We start from the raw sequence: 21,315 nt of genomic DNA, 5'->3' as shown, positions 1-21,315 counted from the left end.
AATAAGAAGCATCAAATTGCGTGTCTCTGTGTAAAAGTTCTAGCAATTTGTTTTAAGGTGAACTTATTTTGGCTTAGGGACTACAAAAAGAGAAGGTAATTCCTAGGGAAGGAAGAAGAGAAAGAAATGAAAATTAGAAAATAAGATTATTTTGAATGACTTCAGGTAGCGAGGAGCGTGTGTTTGTGAGTGTGTATTTGAGAGACTTGGCTCATGCCTGTGGGTCTCTCTTCTAGTATCAGTGAGGGGAGGGATTATTGAAGAAGAAGGGGGAAAAAAAAAGAAAGAAATCTGAGCTTTCTGGGAGGAAATTCAAAGGAACGAAGAGAAATTAACTTTGTTCTGCAAGGACTAAAATACAGCAAGAGGAAAGGGGTCAAGGGAGAAGCGTGCGGGAAGCACACACGCTGGGGAGGAATAGAAGCCACACTGGCAGGGCAGCCAGCACAGGTAGCCAGCAGAGGCATTCTTGGGGCTATTTGAAAAAGTTTGGTCTGTGGACAAAACCGTTTCCCTGGTGACTGCAAATCCATTGCTAGCTGCCTCTTTCTCGTCTGCCCATCACTCTGGTGTGGTACCCAGAAGTTGACTTCTGGTTCTGTAGAAAGAACTAGGGGAGGTATGATGTGCTTAAAGATCCTAAGAATAAGCCTGGCGATTTTGGCTGGGTGGGCACTTTGTTCTGCTAACTCTGACCTGGGCTGGACACGCAAGAAATCCTTGGTTGAGAGGGAACACCTGAATCAGGTGCTGTTGGACGGAGAACGTTGTTGGCTAGGAGCCAAGGTTCGAAGACCCAGAGCTTCTCCACAGCATCACCTCTTTGGAGTCTACCCCAGTAGGGCTGGGAACTACCTAAGGCCCTACCCTGTGGGGGAGCAAGAAATCCATCATACAGGACGCAGCAAACCAGACACTGAAGGAAATGCTGTGAGCCTTGTTCCCCGAGACCTGACTGAAAATCCGGCAGGACTGAGGGGTGCAGTTGAACAGCCAGCTGCCCCATGGGTAGGGGATAGTCCTATTGGGCAATCTGAGCTGCTGGGAAATGATGACGCTTATCTTGGCAATCAAAGATCCAAGGAGTCTCTAGGTGAGGCCGGGATTCAGAAAGGCTCAGCCATGGCTGCCACTGCTACCACCGCCATTTTCACAACCCTGAACGAACCCAAACCAGAGAGCCAAAGGAGGGGCTGGGCCAAGTCCAGGCAGCGTCGCCAAGTGTGGAAGAGGCGGGCGGAAGATGTGCGGGGAGACTCCGATATCTCTTCACATTTGCAACCTTGGCCCAAGCATTCTCTTAAACACAGGGTCAGAAAGAGTCCACCGGAGGAAAGCAACCAAAATGGTGGAGAGGGCTCCTACCGAGAAGCAGAGACCTTTAACTCCCAAGTAGGACTGCCCATCTTATACTTCTCTGGGAGGCGGGAGCGGCTGCTGCTGCGTCCAGAAGTGCTGGCTGAGATTCCCCGGGAGGCGTTCACAGTGGAAGCCTGGGTTAAACCGGAGGGAGGACAGAACAACCCAGCCATCATTGCAGGTAACAACCCTCTCCTGGGCTTTCTGAGATCCTGAGGGTATGGCTGGCTTTATTTCTGACGGGTTAGACATAGGGAGCGAGGATGGGAAGGGGACCCAACAGGAAAGCCAGAAAGAGCTAGCCAGGGAGAGGGGGAAGGGCCTTTATTAATCAGCACAGCAGGATTCCAGACACCATCAAAAAGGAGATAATGACTAGCCATATCAGCCTCTGTACCTTGTATTGATCTCAGGTCCTTCTATACATTGTGCTTGCACTTAGGAGACTTTAGCTCTCTTACCTCTCTTTAAAGGGATAGAGCTCCTTGGTTCTTTGCCAAAAGAGAAGGGGTGTCACACTCCATTTCTGGTAGACCAATATGAGATACCCAGGCAACCTTGAAGACAGATGAGAATCCAAGGATCTGAGCAATGAGTCATGCCTGGGCTGGTCCAGGTGGTGAGGAAACAAGGCTGCTAGGTACACAGCCGTCAGGTCCTGCCTGGTTTCCTTTTCTCTGAATGCCCTGGATCTTGGCAGAAAGGTGCCCTCTGGTCCAGTTCCTGGAGGTCCCTCCACTTTGTCACAGCAATCATGTGTCCAGCTTAGGAACAGTAGGGTCCACTGGAAAAAGTGAGCACTTACAAGCCAAGATCCCGACTTCTAGGCCTGCTGTTGTTGTAAGAAGGACCTAAAAAATGAAACCTTTTATAACTCCATGGGTTTGATCAGGAGTGCTTGTCTGGGAACATGACCCACATTTGTTTCCACTATACACAGATCTTGCTTTTCATGGAAAGTCACCCAGAAGGGCAAAGAAAAATGAGGTTAAGAGTAACTGTTTCCTGTTGCCTTAATGGGAAAGTTGGAATGAAGCAAGGGGTAATGGATTAGACACGATATTTCATCATTTAGTACCTTATCCTTTTGAATTCCCCATGACAGAACCTAACACAAAGCAAGGTGCACAGTAGAACCATATAATCTGCTTAATTTGAATTATCCACAGTGCCCTTTCATGTTTTCCAGTCCCATTATATTGATGGGGAAACTGAGGCAATAAAAGGCATGCGAGGCAGGCTGGGAATAGAACTCCAGGCAGGACACTTGAATCGCTTGAAAATTTCCCGAATTAAGAAAAAATTCTCAGGTTACTGGATGCCTGCAAATAAGTTTCAGACTAGGGAAAGAAGTCGGCAAGGAGGGAGCCTCTTTCAAGGGGGTGTTGCTGGAACATCCCTTCCGGACACTCTGTCTCCCCCTCTTTGGCTGTGATTTCTCTTTCGGAAGCTGGGATTCCCAGACACAGAGCATTCTCAAGTCTTGTGGTTTTGCTGTATTTTATTTTTGGGTGGGAGAGGGCGTGGGGAAAGGGGAGAAATAAGGGTTGGGCTATAAGTTAGGTGGGGGAAGAGAAAGAGTAGAAGGAAATCCTTATTCTGGGGCCAAAGGGAAGAAATAATGAGATGATTATCTGATCAGAGTTGGCAGCTCCACAATTTCTCCCAGATGACATCTTCTTGCTGCTTAATCTTGCTTCCTAGTACCCATCTGCCAGGGAAACTGTGTGCTTGCAGTCTAGACTAAGACCCACGACTCCGCTTACCCCTCCTCTTGCAGTAGCAACATAAAGACCGGGGATCAATTCCCTGGCTGAAAAAATGAGAGAAAGATCCAATAGGAGTCTATGTGGGAGGCTCTAAGGGGCTACTGCTTTGTGTTACTAGAGGCCAAACCTGGGGAAACTTGACCCCTGTCCTGTCCCTCCTGTGTCCTGTCTAATGCTCTGCCCAGAGGAAAGCAGTGTCATGATTTGATTCCAGTTACAGCATTTCTTGTGGCACCTCCCCCATCCCCACCCCAGGACATCTTTCTCCCTTGCCCACCTGTCCACCGCCTCCAACCGCTGCCAACACTGCCACAGCACACACTCAGATCCTTCTCTAAAGTGCCCGTCTGAACTCTTTTAACCGTAAGCATGTCAAATTGGGCAGGAAAGCTTTTGCAGACTGTCTAGCTTCTGAATTTTCCTTCTCTTCAAATCAAAGTGTCCCTTGTGGTGTACTGGTATTTCCCCCCTTAGGTCTACACCAGAAAGGTTGAGGGCAGGGAATGCCCAGGGCTATCTCATCTCCACTTACCACTCTATATTTTTCTTTAGATTTCTGTACATCAGAAAATATTCAGTAAAGATGTAGGGTAAAGGTCTGGGAAAGATGGAGGTTGGGAACATGGTTTCATTCTTCAGGATTCTAGCAACAGGGCTCCTGAGGGCTTGGGCATCCTTGTATACTCACTGTGCTTAGCTGCTTACACTTCACCTGTGCTCTCCATGCCTGAGAACCATAATGTTGCCAAAGGCATTTGCCCTAATCTACTCATGCCTGTGGACAGACCAGTCCATCTTCCTTCTCTTACCATACAGCACTCGCCCCTGAGTTGGTCATTGTCTATTCCTACGATGGTTGGCCTTCACCTATGCAGAATGACAATAGAATGATGTTCCTGGGAGCCACATACAATTCAGCAATTCTACTGTTCCACTTGGAATGATCCGAGGTGCTGCGAGACTTGGCCCCTACACTTTTTTCAACAGCTCTCAAAGCGTAGCTTCTACCTACTCAACTTAAACCCAGTTTCCCAATCCTTAATCTACCCAATTTAGGGCATTTTTTCTTCCATAGAGACTTCAAGCAATGCAGCCATAGCAATTTATAGAGGAACATTCCCCTCCCCAGCCCCAGATGCGGGGGCCTTAGAGGATACTTTCTACACAGAACACTAGGTGGCAGTGTTGCTTCATTCAGAGGAGAGTAGGCAGCCACGTAGTGGAGAATGTCTCTGATTTCTTGGAGGACTGTCCTGCCCTGGCTCTGGTCTGTATGTATTTAATTGTCCTCTCCCAGAATGTTGTTCGTAGCCATCCCTTGGGGTCAGCTTTATGCAAGTGTTTTTTGCGGGGCTTATGTGAAAGGGCAAAAGTGACATTTTTGGGGTTGTGACTAACTTGCACTTTAGCAACTAGTGAAGAAAAGAAACTCAGCTAAAGTTTCCCCTCTCCCTCCCCCACTCCAAACTCCCACATTCTTCCAAAATAGAAAGTTGAATTCCAGAATGAATTGCCAGAATACATTTATTTAGAGTTGAGGACAACACGGAGCTCACAGGCTTTGGGTGCTGAATGTCTCTCTGGCCCTCAGAAGGGGAGACATGGTACCTGGGTCCCTGCAAGGTAGATCTTCTGAAGTGGCCTATTTCCCATAGCTGAGACAGAGCAACCAAGGTGTAGGAGAGGACTGTGTACAACTGCTCCACTGTAGAGTCCTCTGTAAGAGTAGCTAGTCAAGGGCCTGGCAGCTCAGGGCCATGTGGCCACCTAGGAGTAGACTGAGGTCAGAAGCCCATTTGGTTGGGCCATTGGAACTGAGCACTGGACATAAGCCAAATTCTGTCCCATCCACGTGTGTAACTTTTAAGCTCCGGCACTCAACCTTGAAACCATTCTGTTCCTTTCCCTCCTTCTCAACTTCCTTTCCTCTCTTTCAACCCCAACATACACAAAAGAGAAGATTTTAATAGGTTCCTCCTCACCCATAATTGATTTCAAATGTTCCCTGAAGTTGCCCAGCTGAGTAACCACCTGCAGCTCCAAGTTGCAGGAGACTGAGTCACTAAGTCCATGGCAGAATTGGAGCCTGAGCCCAGGTTTCTTCATCTAACAAATATTTATTGAGTGCCTTCCATGCAAAGCACGGCAAGGCCCTTGGGGAGCACAAAGATGTCTAAGAAATTGTCCCTGACGTGAAGACAAGTTTTCCTCCTCTGAGGATCCGAGCATTAGAGTATATGCTTATGTAGAACTTGGGAGGCAGGCCGACCTGGCAACAGATTCCATCTCTGACGCTTATCAGGGCTGTGGTCTTTGGCAATCCATTGAGCTTTTCTATGCCTTCATTTCCTCAGATGGAAAAAGGAGAAAAATATATGTATACAAAATATCATTCTGTTTAAAGAAAAATGAAAAAATCTCCAATAAATGAAAAATAAGACGATGTCTTGCAGAGTCGTTATGATGCTTGAACAAGTCACGTATGTCAAGTGCCCACCATAGGGCTTGGCCACTGTGTTTACTCATGGTCTGGCAGGAGCTAACAGTGGGAGACAATCATTACTGGGAGCAGCAGGTTAACCTGCTTGTCTTTGGTTCTAACCCACTAACCTATCATTTTTCCTTAGGTGGAATATTCACTTTAATTTCTTAGGAATTCAGTTTGCTAAATTGTAAAATGAGAATGATGGTAAACAGACTTTTTTAACAACACAGTCTAATGTGTTGTAAATGCAGTAGAATCAGAGGCCCCAAAGGGCTCATTTATTTTATTTAAAAAAATCCATTCTTTGTAGCCTGAGCAGTACTATTTTGAATAAATTGGACTATGGTGCTAAAGTTTTCTGGAGGCCGTAAAACCTTTTGAAAATCTGATGAAAGCTATGTCCACTCCCTAGAAAAATGAACATGTTCACATAGTTCACACAACGTTCAGAGCTGTATTAGTCTGTTCTCAAGCTGCTGATGAAGACATACCTGAGACTGGGTAATTTATAAAGGAAAGAGCTTTAATGGACTCACAGTTCCACATGGCTGGGGAGGCCTCACAACAATGGCAGAAGGTGAATGAGGAGCAAAGTCATGTCTCACATGGGGGCAGGCAAGAGAGCGTGTGCAGGGGAACTCCCATTTATAAAACCATGAGATCTCATGAGACTTATTCACTATCACAAGAACAGCACAGAAAAACCTACCCCCATGATTCAATTACCTCCCACCAGGTCCCTCCCGCAACATGTGGGAATTATGGGAGCTATGACTCAAGATGAGATTTGGGTGGGGACACAGTCAAACCATATCAAGACCCTTCACGATTTCCTGATGGCCAGGGTCTGCTGATATTATGTATAAAACCCATTGTTTAAGGCCTATATTGATAAGTGTTGTTGTTGTTGTTGTTTTTGACATCTAAGAAATGAGATTTCACAGAATGCTGAAACATCCCCTTCTCCCAATAAGGGAGGTTTGTACTCAAGGTGGAGGGTGTCATCCACATAGAATATGGAGCTTCATAGAAGGCAGATTCACATAGATGTGAAGAGAAGTAAAACAGACCATGACTATGACCCTTTTTCTCACAGCCTGTGGCCATGCCCCTCATCCCTATGGGAAAGTAATTTTCTCTATGTCTCTGCTTCCAGGGCCCTTCATGTGTGGTTTCCTAGGGTGCATATTGCTTCCTGCCTTATTTGTTATGTGCATGTCTCATTTCTATCCACTGGTAATTCCTCCAGAGCCAAATGCATGTCTGATTAACTTTTGTGATTCCAAAATATCTAGCACAGTATTAAAGACTCTCAGTTATGTTGGTAGAATAGACAAAATAGAAATTTAGACAGCTGACTGCCCATTAAGGATGAATAAAAGGGTGGGAGGAACTTTCTGAAACTGGAGTCTCTGTGTGGGATCCAGGGCAGTGGCTTTCAGATTCTGTTTTTGCTGCCTACTGAGGTGTCTTAGGAGCTTCTGAGGTGAAATCACTGAGTGCAGGGCTCCCTTTCCACCTTCAATAGGAGCATCCCCTCCCTTACCTGTTTCATGTGAAGGAGGGGCTTAATTACTTTAAGGAAGTTTAAACCCGAGAACTCTAGAGCAGGGGTTGGCATATTATGGCCTATGGGTCACATCAGGTCTAAAGCTGAAGCTTGTTTTTGTAAATAAAGTTTTATTGGCACACATCCACACCCATTTGGTTATGTGTTCTCTGTGGTGGCTTCCCTGCTAACTGGTGGAGGTAAGTAGTTGCAAAAGAGACCTTCTGGCCCACAAAGCCCAAAATATTTACTGTCTGGCCCTTTGTAGAAAGTTTGCTAACTCATGCTTTAGAACATTTCTTCTCAAACTTCAATGTGAATAGAGATCAGCTGGGGCTATTCTTAAGCTGTCTGCCATGGCAATACACCTGGCAGCAGGTGCAGTGTAAGTACGTCTTGCACACTGCAGGCAGTTTCATGGACCAAGGACCCCAGGCGCTGTGCTCTGAAACACATCACTGCATTTTCACTGAGGCCACAGATCCCTGGGGTAGTGTGGATAAAGGCAGACCAGTTCCTGAGAGACAGTCATTGACTTTGGCTGGAGGACTCAAAAAGGCCTTGCAGGAAATTCCTTAGACTGCACTGTAGTCAACAACACTTCCATCCCACCTTCCTTGCCTCTTTTTTTTCCTTCAGAGTCAGACTTGCAGCAATGACTGATGGCTCTCCCAGCCTTTTCAGGATCTGTCTATATTTCCTCAGAATTGTCTCCCCCAGTTAAATCCCACATATTTAATCCTGTATTAGCACCTACTTCTTGTACTAACACAACTACCTTATGCAAACGCAGATTTGGGTTCAATAGGTCTGGGCAGCCTGAGATTCTGCATTTCCAACAGGCTTCAGATGCTGTTGCTGTTGCTAGTGTGTGAACCATGATTCAAGTTGCAAGACTCTAGACTCTTGAGTCCAAGCTCTTGAGCCCAGGGCAGAAGACAGCAGACTTTTTCTGTAAAAGGACAGATAGTAAATAGTTTAGGCTTCTTGGGCCATGCAGTCCCTGTTGCAAAAAATTCAACTCTGTTTTAGAATATGCAAGCAGTCGTAGATGATATGTAAACACATTTCTATGCCTGTGTTCCAATAAAACTTCATTTACAAAAACAGGTGGCAGGCTAGATTTTTCTCATGAGCAGTAGTTTGCCAACTGCTTTTTCCACCATCCTTTTGTGCTTTGCTTTCTAGTTTCACACTATGCAAAATAACTCCAACAGAGAGACTATGGCACTATCAGTGGTGGGACATACCTTTCGTTCAAGTATAAACAAAACTTCCCAGATATTTCTTGCAGAAAACAAGTCATGCTAGTTTCTTGGTATGAGCATTCCAGGCAGAGTTTATATTTCTTTCCTTCTTTTGTTTTTTTTTTTTTAGAAAAAAGCATACTGAGATGTAACTTATCTTAAAGTTCACGTGTTTAAAGTGTACAAATAATGTCTTTAGTATTCTTACAGACTTATCTCAATCTATTATCTCAATTATCTCAATCAAATTTTAGAATATTTTAATAGCACCCAAAAGAAATGCTGTATCCATTAGCCCTACCCACTTCCCTCCCCTCCTTTCCAAATCCACCATAGCCATAGCCATCGGCAACCTACTCTCTATCTCTATAGATTTGCCTATTCTGTGTATTTCATAAAAATGGGATTATACAATGTATGATCTTTTGTGGCTGGCTTCTTTCACTTGAGGCTTATCCATGTTGCAGCATGTATTGGCACTTCATTCCTTTTTATTGTTAAGTAATATTCTATGCATATACTACATTTTGTGTATTCAGTCTTCGATTACTGGATATTTTGGTTGTTTCCACTTTTTGGCTATTATGAACATTGTGCACAAGTGGATATTTTTCTATTTCTTTTGATTAGATACCTAGGAGTGGAATTTCTGGGTCATATGGTGGCTATATATTTAACATTTTGAGGCCCTACCAGACTACCAAAGTGGCTGCACAATTTAGTAATCTCCATCAATGCATGAAGGTTTGGTTTTATGCCTCTGACCCTCTAAAATGAAATGGGGGCTGGGCACAGTGGCTCACGCCTGTAAATCTAGCACTTTGGGAGGCTGAAGCAGGCAGATCGCTTGAGGCCAGGAGTTCAAGACCAGCCTGGGAAATATGACGAAACCCCATCTCTACAAAACATACAACAATTAGCTGGGTGTAGTGGCATGCACCTGCGGTCCTAGCTACTCAGGAGGCTGAGGTGGGGGGATCGGCTGAGCCTGGTGAGGTCGAGTCTGCAGTGAGCCATGACTGTGCCGCTGCACTCCAGCCTGGGGGACAGAATGAGAACCTGTCTCAATAAAATAAAATAATAAAATAAAATGGGCTTCTGCGACATCACTGGTGAGTATGGCCACTGCCAGCATCTGAGAGTACCTCAGTGGTCTTGGGGAAATGTGTCATTGTTGCACAATAAGGAGAGACATCTGGGCTGTGATGCTGAGGCCTCTGAAATAGCAGGGAGTCCTTCCTAGTTGAAGTGGGTTCTCTCACCAAGCTCCCTCTTCTAGCTTCTTGAAGGTATCCTAAGATGGGCCTTTTCTTCCCTGAACCTTCACCTTTGGCCTGAAGTGTATTACTTGCTATTACCTGCAACCTGGCTGAACCCTCAATGATAGGCATACAGGAAACACTCAGGTGGTTAGAAGTCACAGTGCATCAGATTCTGATGCAGCAGCACCTTCAGAAAGAAAAAGAGAAGAGAAACCAAGGGGAGAAAGGAAGATGAAGCTCACATAGCTCACATAGCCGTGAACTTTCTCCTAGATTCCAGCTCTATGTCTGGCCCCAGCTGGGTTCTTTGGCAGACTATTCAGGGTTTGGTGTCTGACTCACAGGGTTAGATCTGGGCCTTTGGGGTCGTCCAGTCGTTTGGGGTGCAGGTGGGGGAAGGAGAATCACTTCCAGGCAGTGGCGTAGAGGGGTTTTCTGTAAAAATGGCGTGTGATTATCCTATTCACCACACTCCAGCTTCAGTGCCTGGCACCTGTTACTGCCTTTCCTCTCCTCATTCCCCAATTTTCATTTACTGTAAAAGATTCTCTTCCTGGTCCTTTGCATCTCAGGGAGACAATGCAGTGGATGAGGCTTTGACTGACCCGGATGGCACCATTAGCTGTTCACCTCCCCATCCTCTGGGAGCTGTGTGTTCTTTCTCAGACCACAGGAATGAGATGGAAACCCATGGAGACTCTTGGTGTAGTTCTGGGGTGGAGCAAATATTGTCAGGTTGGAAATATTCAGGAGTGACAGAGGCAGGGCTGGAAAGCAGGAGTCACTTTTGGCAGCCCAAATACATCCAACTATTCTCTTGTCACCAGCAACAAGTTGTCCTTCCTCACCTCCTGCCTCTTCTTTTGGCCACTTCTTTCTTGTTTCTTTGGGCTGACCATGTGATTCTCTCAGAATGTGTGTGCCAGGAGGTCTGACTCCTCTTTCCTGTTCTAATCTGTGCCTTGAGGAGGCCAAATAAACACTTTATTTGGTGTTTACTAACAGAAAGGCAACACCTCAGTTTGGCTCCTGAGCCTGTATACCCTGCACATCCATTAGCTTCAGTTCCTGATGTCATAAACAAGGACACAGATTCCATACTTTCGCTCTTGAGTACATGGAATTACATTATTCTGGGGGCTCATCAGATTTGTTTCAGCTCACATCATACACCCCCTGGCCCTAGCACCTTCCAGAAAGCATGTTTCTATGCTAAGTTTGTATCCAAAAAATAACAGCATTGTTTCTTTCCCATGTTTACTACCTGTCTCAAAACAACCTTCCTCTTTGGATTTTTTAAAGAGAACATCCAGTAAAGAAAACTCAGTGGGCAAACAAAAACATCCTAGTTCTCTTTATGAGTCAGAATTGAGTGGTGAAGAAAAGTGGTTCTGCCCAAATATAAAATGTGGAAACTGGAACCCAAAGTCTCAGAACATTTGAAGTATTGCCATGGCAACTGGTTGGGTTATCAAGACGAGCAAGTATGGCTCATTTCTGCATTAGAAATCCAGTTACCTGATCAGAGGGAACTTATCGCAGAGCCTATAAGTTAATCAGTTAGTGAGTCATCATTCAAGTGGTGACTCAGCATTTGCTAACTTTCCTACAAATAAATGCTCTACATTCTGGGAAGGTTATAAAAGTAGTTTAGTTTTATTTGTTCATTCAATATTTATTGAGCTTCTATTAAGTGAAATATCAAGGCTTTAACCACAGGTTGGGGAATCAAGAACTACTAAGGCAGGAGTTATGCCTGGAAGGTGCTCAGAATTTAGGCCCGTAAACTGTAAACAAGAAATTATATGTGTATATGTAAACAGATTATTACAGCCTGGCTACTGAGAGTGACTGGTCCTGCCTGGATAAGCCAGAGGATTTCTTGAGGCTAGGAAAGGAGAGCTGGTAACCAGAGAAACAGAACTAGTACTGGGGAGTAGCAGCATTAGGGCAAAGAGAAAATGATAGTTTTCAAAGTGTCAAATGGCACAGGAGCACCAAATAAGATATCAGGCCTAAAGTAGGTGCATTGGATTTAGCAGTCAGGAAATCATGGATGACTTTAGGGAGAGCAGTTTCACACCTCGGTTGTGGGTGCATCCACATCACATTAAGTAGAGATATGAATGAGAGGTAAAGGAGTGAAAACAAGGATTGCACTCTATGCAGAAACTTGGCTGTGATGGAAGGGGCAAAGGAGATGTCAGAAGTAGATATGGGTTCAGAGAGATTTTATTTTAAATTCAGAAAGATCGAAGACTCAAGGTCTTGTATTAAAGAACTGGTCATCTAAAGTAGGAGACAGCATAAACACAGGAAAATGATGGTAGGTAAAGTAACAGAAATATAAAGCATGCAAATGCAAGCTCAATCACTCTAAAAAATCTATTGCATAAATTTTCCTTTGACAAGTGGTTCTGTAGCACTTACTCTGTGCCAAGCACTACTGTGGTCTGTTTACAAATATTAACTCACATGCTCCCCAGGACAACCCAAGGAAGAAGATGGAGAAACCCGAGCATAGAGAGAAATAGGATACTGTCCAAGGTCACACAGCTGGTGCAGGCAGAGCCAAGATGCGAACCTGGACATTTGTCCTGAGAGTTCTTTTCCACTGTGCTATGTTGTCACTATCTTTTATCTCAGGAGCAGTAAGGAGTGAAGAGCCCCAGCCTTCCACAACTGAACCCTTTATCCATCTCACATCCATTGCTTGTCCTGTTTTCTGTATCTCAGCAAAGGGCCAAGAACTCCAGGAGTTCCTGTCTCACATCACTGCCCCTCACTCTCCACATGACATGTAATGCCAGTAATCATTCACCAAATCCTGTCTGGTTGGCCTCTTCAGTTTCTTTTGGCCCTGTTGTATTCATCCCGATAACCAAACTAAAGCTAAGTTTTGGTCACAATAATTCTGACCATCTCTAACCTGAGAGATCAATTTATTCTTCAGCTGTTTGATTGCAACCAAGAGGAGCATTTTCAAATACAAAGCAGCTCAAGTCACTTTCCTGCCTACAACCATCAGATGACTCTGCTGCACCCTCAGGATAAAGTTCAGCTTCCTTAAGGTGTCATATGAGACCCAGCTTAACCTTTTCAATCTCATCACTGACTCTACAATAGACGCACACATACCCATGCATACTCATGTGTACACATGCATGCACATATATGCAGGCACACTTACACAAACCTGCACATCCATATGTACACACGTGCACACATGTGCACAGATATACATGCACACCCACCCACACACCCACACCATCATATATGATACAATCATGCTCTCACACCATGCTCACATGCACTCACACATATACTTCCAGGCCAATTTCTAGCAACACCAAACCACTAGCAGTGACACGGATATAGCACTCTCCCTGGCCTCTAGCCCCTGATGTCTATCCTTTGTAATTTTTCTCCTAATATGAAACCACTCCCCAAAACCACATTCACCTGAATTGTTCTTATTTAACCCCCTAGATTTTTAGTGAATATGACATCTCTTTGAAGAACTCTTCCTTGGCCTCTCTAAAGACTGATTTAGGTTTGCTTATGTTTTCCTGATACCTTGTACTGTGCCTTATCAAGACATTAAGAGAAACCTACTGTAATTTCCATTTTACTTTTCATTAATTGAACACAAGCTCATTGAGCACCTACTGTCTGCCAGGCACTGGACTGGGTGTTTGACCTTAAATAAGCAGACATGGTTCCACTGCCCAGTCATTTCTATTCTAGGCTAGCTCCTACTGGGCTGTAAGCTGTCTGGGGTCAGAGGCTGCATCTGGTTCCTTGCTGCCTTCCTAGCACCTAGTGCTTTGTCAGTTAATAACAAATAACTCATTCAGTATGTATTTGATAAGAGGATGAAGGATGAACTAATTCTATTTGGAAGTAGGCACATGAAAACTTGGTAATCTTTAAGTTCTATTGATGTTGAAGATGACTAGCAAGTTTAACTTCCCCTCAGTAGTATCTAGAAGGAGGAGTTATCCTTACCTTCTACCTCAACTCCCCGTTCCTCATCCCCACAAGTCTACGTATACCTGACAAATGTAGACTAGGAATTTGTCTCCTAGAAAAACTGGATATAATTTACAACTTGGTTTAACTATGTTTATTTCTAAACCTTCAGAAATTATCTTTTCTATTTATTTGCTTCTTCTAAGTTGTCTTTTTCTCATTCTCATAGAACTTTTGTTTTGCGCACATTATTCCCGTGGGCGGGAGGAAGAGAAGGAGTGTATATAACTAGAGAAAGGTAGATCTTGCTACCTGAAGAAGAAGCCACCAGGGGGCCAGGAAACTCTGCTTGAGTTCCAAGTCTTTCCAGCTTTTGCACATTCTCCGGCCCTTTGAAAATCTGGAGTTTTAAAAACTCTCTTTTGCGGGGGTGAAATTCTTTTAACATCAAATGTGTTTATAGACAGTTCCTAGCTGAGTTTATTTATTAGCCATTTGCTCACTCACTAATTCATTTATTCAACTGATGCTTCTTGAGCGCAAAGTAGGTATTCAATTACTATTTTTGAAATTAACTCCAACTTCATGCAGAATAATAGTAAACACTAACCACAGCGTAGCTCTATTTTAGACATTGTTTGTTTCAAGGCACATTAATAACTTGAAACAATTGCACAATAGAATATTCTTATAATCCTTATAATACAACCCATGGCATGCATCCTGAAGATAAAAGGAAACTTGGGCAATGCTCCCTTCTGGGTGTGGCAGCCTTGCTGGGCCTTTGGACCACCTCCTTGTGCCCCCTCCTCTGCCATGGCTGGTCCCTGGCTGAGGTCAGGCAGGTGACAGCTGGGTGCCATGGCAGAGGAGGAGGCACAAGGAGGTGGTCCCAGCCCCTTTGGCTCTCTGCTTACAGCATTTCTGGGAACTTAGCAGCTATGTCCTCTACTGTGGTGTGCTGCCAAAAGCCAAGCACATTTGAGGAAGGCAGCTGTTCATTTTGCCATTCCCCGCCCTTCTGTGAATGTCTCCTCTCCTGACCCTGCCTCCCTACACTGCTACTGTCCTCTCTTCCACACTGTTCTCCCTTCCTGAAAGTCCAAGCTGCTTAGCAGTGGAAGCCTTCAGATTGCCTGTAGGCTTCTGGGGGCTTCTATGGATCTCCATAATCTGTGTGCCCCTCCAACACCCAGGGCAGGGCCTGCAGCAGAATGGGCAATGGCATTGAATGGACGCATGGAGGATAATCTGGCTCCTCATACACACAGAACTTGATCTCTCCTGACTCCCCAGAATGAGCCATGTTCCTTTCTCTTCTCTCCACATGACCCACACATTACCTGCTCCTTATGTTTGTGCAAGCCATCCCCTCACCTTAATTGTCCTACCTCCACCTCCTCATCCATTTAAATTCTTTCCCTCACTGTAGTAGTTAGGAATGCAGAATCTGGAGTCTGAAGGTCTGGATTCAAGCCCTTTACTAGCTGTGGGAACTTGGCAAATTGAAGTCCCTCATCTGTAAAATGGGGGCAATGGTAATTTCTGTCTCAGAATTGTGGTTAAATAAATTAATACAAACTATGTGTTGAGAGCCATGCCTGGAATGTTAGGGCGTGGTTAATGCCTGTTGCTATTTCACCCTTCTGTGATGATGCGATGTCACAGAAGGGACCCAGGACTTGCTCCAAAGATGCTGCCATCCAAACTGGCCAGGTCTGGCTCACGTTCCTCATTCCCAAGGCCTTCTCTACCCTTTCTAGTCCATGCAAACTCTCCTCCTGAATGCTTGTTGCATGTATATCAATGTGATATAACTTAGCATGAAATTATTTGTGGTGAGATTTTGATTCCACAGATTCCACATAACCACTATTCTCAACTAACTGTAATATTTTAGTTATTCTGCTTCTTAGGAGATAGAGATATGTGATTACAAGATAAATTCAAAAGAAGAATCCAGTAGAAACAAAACCTGCCCATTAACTTATGGGTTCAGCCCAATCCTTTTTACCTTCTCTGGCCACAGACTCAGGGTATGGGATAGTGAGAAGTGGTTAGAAGGCTGATGATCTTAAAGCCCTTCGAGATAAACCTCGAGATGAAGATTCCGGGAACGGACTGTCAGAGCATCACAGGCCAGGTGACAACCCAGCCCATCTCTCCTTCACAGATGGGGCAGTGAGACCCAGAGAGGGAAAGGCACTTTCCTGACATTACACAGGGGCAGACTGAGACCCCAATCCAAGTTCTTGGCTCCTAATTTGGTGTTATTTCCACTCTTCCAGGATGCCTCTGATTAATTTAAGCCTCTTACTGGAAAGCAGAAGAAAATATTTTAGAAAGAGTTTCAGTAAGAAAATGGATGGCTTTAGTCTGTACTTAACCCGTGTCAATTCCTTAGATCACTTAGTTTCCTTGGCCTTTGTCTTTCTCACTCAGGGGCCAAGCAGCCGAAGCTGTTGCACAGCAGAGATTGACCCAGAGGTCAATCTCTTTACACATCCTCTTTGAACACTGGGCTCTGAAGACTCACCTGGGTTCAATTTGAGAACACACAGACTCTGTATCCTCTGGTTTCCTCTCAGACTCTCAAACCAGTGGGGGGAAAAAGAGACTCTGAGCCTTTAGGTTCTGATTGGCATAGTATTTGGTTTTGTGTGGTCCCTGTGTTGCCTGACATCACCAACAAGTTGCTTCTTAGAAAGCAGTCAGAGTCTCCTTGGATTATTTATGACCACAGGGTAGAGACAAAAACAAAAAACAAAAATTCAGGTATTATTAAGTGAATATGAGTAGGATGTGTACATTGAAGTAATATAAGAAACACTGGACAAATACTAACGCTGTGAAAGTCATACAATGTTTCACTTTAAGAAAACCTGACATGTGAATATCTAACTTTAGCTGATGGATAAGCTGAGAGGTCATGGTCATTGCACTAGGATTTTTCTTCATGCTTGCTTTAAATAATGTCTCCTATAATGTCCCTGGATCACTGAGAATATATTTAACATGATTTAAATACTTTTTAAGGGTAGTATTAATTCTATAATCTGTACCTGGTAACAGGAACCCCAAAGAAAATTTCTGAGAGGGATCTCAAAATTATTTATTTGACTGAGAAGATAAACATCCGGGAAATTGGTGTGGTGCTGCCAAAGAACCTTGAGAGAGATGGGGTGAGCGTGAAGTGCTGAGGCATCCTGCTGTGGGTGCCACCGGGTCTCTGTGTCTCTTCCAGGACGACAGGTGTTGGGCACTAAGGTATCTTATCAAGGTTAAGGAATGTGGCCCACTTCATGACCCCTAAGGTGTATGACTTCTTGGCTTTTGCATGAGCTATCCTCTGCATTTGGGGATGTAGATCCTTTCTGTTGTGCTACTGGAATTCCAAGCACATGAATTCCTATTTTTGTTTAGGTGGAAGATCATCTTGATAGAAAGAGAAGCCTACAGGTAGCTCTCCACCCCTGTTGAGGAACAGCCTCTGACACCTCCTCACATTCTAGATGCCCATTATGGAAACTGCAGCCGGTTAGCCATTGGACACTGATGTGCTGTTTATGGAATTCCATAGTCACAGGCCCAGCAGAGAATATAGAATGCTCAGGAAATTTCACACTGGTTGTTCTTGAAGGTTATTAAAAATGATCGAAATGACACTCTAAAATAAATCACATGTTTAAAATTACTCAGGAGATTTCTCTGTCTCTCTGTTTTGGGAGTAATGACTAGACATAGAAAATATATTACTTTTTCAACTAAATAATTTAGTTGGAGGAAAAATAATTTAAAGTTGCTCAAATGTACTGAGATAATGGATGGTATTGGAGCAGAGTATTGACTCTAGAGAAAATTGTCCAAGATGAGTGGGGAGTGACAAGTCTGGTTATGACTCTTGATTCTTCCTGATCCCTAGTAGGTAATATCAAAGCGGATGAAAAGCTGGCATGCTTTTAGAGGGGGACACTGTGGGCAGAGCTGTGCTAGGTCAAGTCAGTAACTGTTCTCGTTGTGGAGAGTGACTGGTGTTTGTATGTATGTGGGTGTGTGTGTGTGTTGGGTGGGAAAGGGTAATAAAGGGATTTTTTTTTTTTAATTAAGGGAAATGGAGTTTTTAGAGTGTCATGTGACACATCATTGTTTGAGAGGATACCGTTGACATCTCTGCTAACTATCTCTTGTTGATTAAATCCATTAGTGAATTACTTATTTTTACCATAGGCAAGATGTTGGCCTTGATACAAATGAATGTGGAGAAGTACGAGGCAGGATTTGCCAGCTGTCAACTTATAATACAGTTGAAGATATAGGACTATATATGTTAAAATGATAATAATATTAGCCAGGAGTAATAATATGGAATATTTATTATCTGCTGAGCATAATAAGTACTGTGTTTTACATGTGCGAATTAATTTTGTCTTCTCCAGGACCATATAAATTAATAGTATTATTATCTCCATTTACTGGATGGGGAAAATGAGGTATTGAGGATTTCTCTATGTTGCTGGAGATGGTAGAGCTATTAAGTTTGGTTTATCTAGTAATTTAGCTAGTTGATCTAGCTGGTGGCTCTAGCCCCACCATTTGAATTTTTACCTAGGATATTGTTTACCACTTTTAAGAAAATTTTCAATTGACTGCTGGGCAGCTCCCCTTGGCTATTTGTGGGTCTAGATCAAGGCTTAGAGAGTTTGGGAAGTTGAGAATGGGGCAGACTTGTCCTGGGAGATTCTCATGAGGCTCCTGAAGCTATTGGCTACTCTCTGGAAGGCACATGATAACTCCAGGTTGACTACCTAGGTAGCTTTTACTGATCCCTGTGGGTTACTTTTTCTGCAAGAAAATACAGGGATGCTTTGCATAATGATGTTTTGGTTAACAACAGACCATGTATATGATAGTGGCCACATAAGATTATAATACCATATTTTTACTGTACCTTTTCTATGTTTAGGTACACAAATACCATTTGTTTTACAGTTGCCTACATATCCAGTACAGTCACATGCTTTACAGGTTTGTAGCCTAGAGGCAATAGGCTGTACCATATAGCCATGGTATGTTCTAGGGTTGTGTAGGTGCACTCTATGATGTTCACACAATGACAAAATTGCCTAATGACACATTCTTCAGAACACATCCTGGTTGTTAAGCAGTGCGTGACACCCAGGCAGTAGGTGATGAGTGCCTAAAGCCATGTTTATTCTTGCTGGATGGCCAAGGAAGCTTCCTTAGGAAGGAGACCCCTGCTGCTCCAGATTTATCTCAGGTCAATGGTATGCTGGACCTGGTTCTTTGCAGCTGTGGGCTTCACAGTGACCCAAGCCCTTTGCTTTCTTGGCTTTCCACAGTGTGCAAAATTCCTTTAATTAACCGCAAGCCCATGCAGAAATGGAAATGGTCAGTTGGCAAATATTTATCTATTTTTGTCCTTACATTGTCATTATTATTATAATTTTTTAATATAATCATTACAATTTTTAACAAATAAATCTGATTAGATCACCATCTGCCATGTCTTACCTCTGAAATCCTTCAGTGGCTCCTGATTTGTCACCCAGAGTGTGAAGTCAAATCTGGTTCACTCTTATTCAGTGTCCTTTATGATCTACTCCAATGAACATATCTGGTTTTCATGCCAGTGCCCTGAATGCAGTGTGTGATTCACTCATGAATTTGTATATTCAATAAGTATTTATTAAATATATAATATGTGCTAGGTTCTGTTCCAGGCACTGGAGACATGGCAGCAAATCAGACAAAAATGCCCATAATTAATAACAGCTAACATTTTTGAGTTACTATAGTTAGGGTTTATGTGTATTAATGTATTTAATCTTCAAATGAGGTAGATATATCATTAGTTTTATTCTAGAGATGAGCAGACTCAGATAAGTGGTTTATTGTAGAAGTTTAAAAAATACTTTTCCTGTAAATCTGTACTTAGGAAATTAACACCTATTTATTATTTTATACCATTTGGGTCAGAGCATACGTATTGTCCCAGAACTTACTTTGTTTTCTAATAAGTAGGCTGTGAATATTTTCCTGTGTTCCTAAATATTCTTCTCAAGTGTGATTTTTTAATGGTAGGGTAGTATTCTATTGTTCAGATGGACTGTACTCTTTCTCTATTATAAATAATGCTGTTATGAACATCCATGTTCATCCTTAGCTCTTGGGTTGTTTCCTTAACAATGATTCCTAGAAGTGAAATTACAGGGCTGGAGGGTGTGGCCATTTTTGGCCAATGGTTGCTAAATGGTTTTCTGGAATGGTTTACTAATTTTCTCTCACTCCAGCAGTGCATGAATGTGCCCTTTTCCCTACAGTGTCACCAAATCTAGAGACTGTTATTGTTCTTCCTCTTTGCCAACTTAAATGACAAGTTTTAATCTTGACTTCATTTGCATTTTCTTGAGACTAAAGACTGAAAATTTCTATTTCTTTTTTGAGTTACCCCATCAGTGTCTTTCCACCCTTTACTTTTTTTTTCTATTGCTGTCACCCAATGTTACTGTGCAGGTGATATGTAAGTAGAGAGAAGTGTCCCAAATGGTCACTAGGGAAACATGTCAATGGTGTATGTGTGTGTGTGTGTGTGTGTGTTTGTGTGTGTCTGTCATAAGTGAGGTGAAGGTAGGAGTGGAGACTAACCTGAGTATGTTGATTGTATTGAGCTACTAGATAAGTCTCTGTCCATTACTCACTGCTAACAAAGGCCCATCCTCAGGAAACAGATCGTGGTCTGCCCTGATTTGAAGTCCTGCTCCTCAGTGTATGGTTTGAGATTCAGCAGCAGCAGTTTCTTCTGATAGTCTATTGGAATGCAGAGTTTCAGGTGCCATTTGAGACTTACTAATCAGAATCTGCATTTATTCAGATCCCTGGGTTGTTCATATCCACAGTAAAATCTGAGAAGCTCCAGACTTGTCTTTCCAGAGGTCTGTGTGCAATTTCAGCTTGACTTCCAACAGGTGCTGCTGATTTTAGCTAGTGTAGAAAATGTTGGTGCTTCTGATTTAGCTCCCTGCACTTCCCCCATTCCTAATGACTAATAATAATAATAACTGTAAGAGTAGTTAATATTTATTGATACTGTGCCAGGAACAATGCCAGCTACCTTCTATGGGCATCATGTGCAGGCCACCTCTTCAACTCCTTTAGATTCTTATCCCCTATCTCACCATTCTGTTTTCCTGTTCTCTCAGGCAATCACAAGAGCAAGCCCCGTGCTCTCCCTGCAAATCTGCTTCATTGACTTCCACCCTGCCCACAGGTGGCCTAAGAAAAGCCAGGGGAATCTCCTCTCCTGTTTTCTATTATCCTTGCACATGAAAGCATGACTACAATAAAAATAGACTGTAATGAGAAGGTGAAAAATTTACTGGAAAGGTGCTAGTGAAACAGTCTCCAGGAGGTTTTTCCCTCTCTGTGCTCTTATTTGTAAAAGCTTGGAGTCACAGACAAAAAACCTAAGCCTAATCCTGTCTTAAAGGATAGTTATCTAGAACAGCTGAAAAACACTTCCCCAAGCTTCTTTTTTCACTTTCTCCCACTCTTCCTGCTCACAGGGTCCTGCTCTCTGCCAGGTTTGCCTGATCTTTGATGGATGGCTTTTTTTCCTTCTCCTCCTTGGTTTTTTTATTCCCCTCATGCTCTC

General features: G+C 43.4%; 1 protein-coding gene across 1 annotated transcript in view; it reads left to right on the top strand.

Moving 5' to 3' along the window:
- The first annotated feature begins 621 nt into the window (after positions 1–621).
- The window catches only part of PAPPA2 (pappalysin 2), a 298,454-nt gene continuing 277,760 nt past the window's right edge, over positions 622–21,315 (top strand). The window contains exon 1 of the mRNA XM_032160910.2: positions 622–1,540. Within this exon, the coding sequence (XP_032016801.1) occupies positions 622–1,540 (919 nt within the window). The remainder of the gene's footprint in view (positions 1,541–21,315) is intronic.

Source organism: Hylobates moloch, unplaced genomic scaffold (genome assembly GCF_009828535.3).
Source record: "Hylobates moloch isolate HMO894 unplaced genomic scaffold, HMol_V3 SCAFFOLD_8, whole genome shotgun sequence".
Classification (NCBI taxonomy): Eukaryota; Metazoa; Chordata; class Mammalia; order Primates; family Hylobatidae; genus Hylobates; species Hylobates moloch.
This window is presented reverse-complemented; position numbering and strand designations above follow the sequence as displayed.